Source organism: Arachis ipaensis, chromosome B6 (assembly GCF_059453495.1).
Source record: "Arachis ipaensis isolate K30076 ecotype BB chromosome B6, ASM5945349v1, whole genome shotgun sequence".
In the NCBI taxonomy this organism is placed as follows: Eukaryota; Viridiplantae; Streptophyta; class Magnoliopsida; order Fabales; family Fabaceae; genus Arachis; species Arachis ipaensis.
In genome coordinates, this window is record NC_142441.1 from 19,790,596 (window position 1) to 19,794,692 (window position 4,097).

Consider the following 4,097-nt stretch of genomic DNA (forward strand, 5'->3'; position numbering starts at 1 on the left):
TTTCACATTTTATGTACACATTTTTATCTTTATAAATTGTGGGAGAAGTTTTACGATTTATATATATTTATTAAAATAGGAATTCTACATAAAATATAAATAAAAAAAGCACGAAACCAATTTTTAATTATTGTATTTGAATAAATATTTGTTTAATTATTTTATTTAAATAAATTGTCAATAAATAAAAATATAATTTTTATGTTGCTTTCACTTATTATTATTATAAAAAGAAATGGGAGGGCAATAATGTAATCTCACGACCTAGCTAGCTAGCTAGTAGCTACTACGCTAGAGAGCGAAGAGTGTGAAGAGTGAAGAGTGAAAGTCATATATAAATGTGGATGTGGTGGCCACTGTATCGAAGCAACACGCAAAATGGAACAGCATCATCTGCCACCGCCCACCAATAACACCCGTGGTGGCACGCGCCACCCTCTCTACCGCGGCGTCAGGAAGCGCCGCTGGGGCAAGTGGGTTTCCGAGATTCGAGAGCCTCGCAAGAAATCCCGCATATGGCTCGGTTCCTTCCCTGTCCCCGAAATGGCTGCCAAGGCATACGACGTCGCAGCCTACTGCCTTAAAGGCCGTAAGGCGCAGCTCAACTTCCCCGACCAGGTCCACCTCCTCCCGCCGCTCCCCTCCACCTGCTCCGCCAGGGACATCCAGGTCGCCGCCGCCAAGGCCGCCAACTCCGTGAAGGATTCTGTCGCTTCCACCCGCGGTGGTGCCGATGATGAGGATGATTTCTGGGGCGAGATTGAGTTGCCGGAGCTGATGGACGGCGAGTGTGGTTGCTGGAGCTCTCCGAGTGGGTCGTCGTGGACTACTTCCTCCGGCGACATCACGGCGTGGCCGGAGGTGGAGCAACCCTTCACGGCGTGTCTATGATGTGTATGTATGTAATCATGCCTAAGCTACTGGTTCCTAACTTATAAATGGTATGTATGTTCCGTACATATATTTATAAACACCGTATGTGTCAACTCTTATTATTATTATTAGCAGTTTCATTAATAATTTCCATAATAATAATCATCACCAGTAGCATTGATAGTAGTAGTAATAATTCTTTCGGTTTAGTTAATATATGTCCTTGAATTTATTATTAGTGAAAAATTTTAATTTTTTATATTTTAATTTTTAATAATTTATAATTTTAATATGTCTCTTTAATACACAAAATAAATAAATTTTTATTTTTTTATGAGGAAAAGTTAAATTCTGCGTCATTATTATTCACCAGTAACTCGGCCACATTAGTTAATTCATCCCGTGAACACATGCATATACATATATGTATTCATGTTTTTTAATATATATATATACTGGTTTTACATTATAGAATGTGTTTGACTGAAGAAATTAAAATTGCAAGAGGAAGGACCCTAGTTTAGTGTATGTGCGTCTAAATTAAAGTTTTCAAATAAAAATTTGTATTAAATTAATTTTAATAAAAAATAAATTACTATTAACATAATTTATATTTGATAATTTTTATATAAAAATAAATTATAATAAAATAGATGTTGTTTTAGTTATATTATTTAAAATTATTTTTAAATGAAAAATTATTAAAAAAGATATAAATTTAAATCATTTTTATATTATTTTATTTCATATATTTAAATACATAATTTATAAGAAAAATGAATATTTAATTATTAAAAATAATATATAAAAATGACAAAATAGGTTGTATATTAAAAATAGAAAATAATATATAAATAAATTAATAATTTAATATGTTAATGTAAACAAGTGTTAAATTAAATTATAAAATACTAATAAAGTACATAAAAATAATATAATTCGTTATATAAAATTAGTATACAAGGACATTATTATTTCTATTACAAAAAATATATATTTTAAATTCAAAATATTATTCGTACACTAAAATTAACTACTTATATATTTGTGTATAAATACATGTGTAGTTTAATTTATTTTCAGCATAAATCTGTATTTCAACATATATTTTATACTAATAATTAATTTTAGTGACAAATTTTAGTATACACGTAACATAATCGATTTTAGATATATACATAAAAATATTACCTCAACCATACTACTTTCTAAACTTGTTGCACACTTGTTTAGTATTTTTTTACATAGTATGTTTTCAGTATACTCACTACTCTTTAATGCACTATAATTTTTCACTACTTATGATTTTATTATTATTTATAGTTATTTTTGTTTAATTTTTTTTATCTAATAGGATCAATACTTCATATTATAAAAATATAATAATAATAAATATAATAAATAAGAATCACAATTATAAAATTTTATAAATTCAAACAAAAAATTAAAAAGAAAAACTCTGTAAAAAAATAAAAAAAGATAAATAATAAAGAAAGAGGATTCATCATATGAACACAAACAATAAGAATTTTATTAAAAAAAATAACATAAAGAATAGGATTGATAAAATAAATAAATTCTCTTAATTAATAATACATACAGAATTATATTTGCTTTTAGAAGAAAAAATGGCCAAACAAAAAATTGATGCATTCAAAAATTTGAACTTAATTTTTATATTTCAAAAAAAAATTTATGAATCAGCACTTTTATTAAAATTTGACCATCATTTAACTAGTAAAAAAAATGAGAAATTTTACACTATTAAATATAATCTCACATCATTAAAAATATTAATAATAAAAAAAATGAGAAATTTTACACTATTAAATATAATCTCACATCATTAAAAATATTAATAATAGTTAATTAATGATTACAAATAACAAAATTTGTTGATCCATAGGCCTTTTCAATTTCAAATGGTAAACTAAAAATATTAGAGTTCTCTAAAACTGATGGCTTAGAAGAGAGGAAGCGTGTTCAACTGTTCATCAGGCAAATATATAGAGTCTCTTTAATCTTAGGCGTTAAGACCAAGATATTTGAAAAGTTCATGCATGAATAATTATATATATATGAACTTGCATACTTTTGTTTGAATCATATATATATAGTCTACCAGTACTATATATGGTTCTACTTAATTTGGAAAGCATTAATATATAATGTTATATTATCTTCTCTGTTTAAGGGAAATTTACTAATAACATAAAAGAAGACAAGGCAATATAGATTTTTCACAAAATATAGGTACAAACATCAGAGAGGAGAGATAGATCTTGAGAAAGTTCATGTCAAGAAATAATAAGAAATTTATGCTCTCTTAATAATAAGCACTCTCTAACCTTAGCTTGTACCTAAAATTGAAGCGTATTCCTTTTTTGGTTGGAATATAAATGCTTGTAAGCTATTGGGTTTGAGGATTGTGACATGAACAAACTTAAAAACAAGATAATATAGTTACCCTTAACCTTCCCAACTAGTATGCAACAATAATAAAAGCCTATGATATCCACCCTCCGATCCCTAAGTATTTTAATATGATCAGTCTCTATATATATATATATATGAATGCTACCCCAAATGTGTTCAAAGAATAGCTAAAGAATCTAAATCCTAGGTATATATATATATATATATATATATATATTTCTCATCAAGTTCCTAAACTAAAATAGAATAATAATGGTGGCCTCCATTAAGTCAAAATTAGCACGACATTAACTACTTTGTTATAAGTATTTCGTGCAGAAATGCCTTGATGGTTACATTTCAACTATTGAAGAATCTAACAAATAATCATTATCCGAGTTAAACTTACCAATAATATATAACAAGGATATATATTATTATCCTACTTTAGGTGGCATGTGCTTATGATGATGTCTAAATCAGTTAACGTGACTTAGGGTTGTTTTTGTTTAATTTCCCTATCGTACAAGGCCTGTAATAATAACACATTCACATTGCAACGTGGGGCAACACAAATTTTCAGGTAAAATCAACATTGAAAGGGTTTTTTGTTCAATTTTTTTTTTTTGCTTTAATTTGGATTTTTTCAGGGAAAAAGTGACAACAAATTGACCTTTTACTCGCTATTTTCATATGATCATCATTTTTGTCTTTAACTCAATAAAGATTAAAGAGGTGGCAGATAGATATAACAACCAATGCCGGACTTTCATATTTTAGAAAAATGTGGTGAACGTGGGTGATTGGTA

General features: G+C 27.9%; 1 protein-coding gene across 1 annotated transcript; it reads left to right on the forward strand.

Annotated features, from left to right (window-relative positions):
- Positions 1 to 202: 202 nt before the first annotated feature.
- Positions 203 to 1,030, forward strand: LOC107647968 (ethylene-responsive transcription factor ERF023-like). Its single transcript, XM_016352006.3, has one exon. The coding sequence runs from the start codon at positions 379 to 381 to the stop codon at positions 889 to 891; it is 513 nt and encodes a 170-aa protein (XP_016207492.1). The 5' UTR covers positions 203 to 378; the 3' UTR covers positions 892 to 1,030.
- The last annotated feature ends 3,067 nt before the right edge of the window (positions 1,031 to 4,097 follow it).

Bases quoted from the DNA above. Each gene is read 5' to 3' on its own strand.
- LOC107647968 (XM_016352006.3), top strand. From the start codon at position 379: ATGGAACAGCATCATCTGCCACCGCCCACCAATAACACCCGTGGTGGC.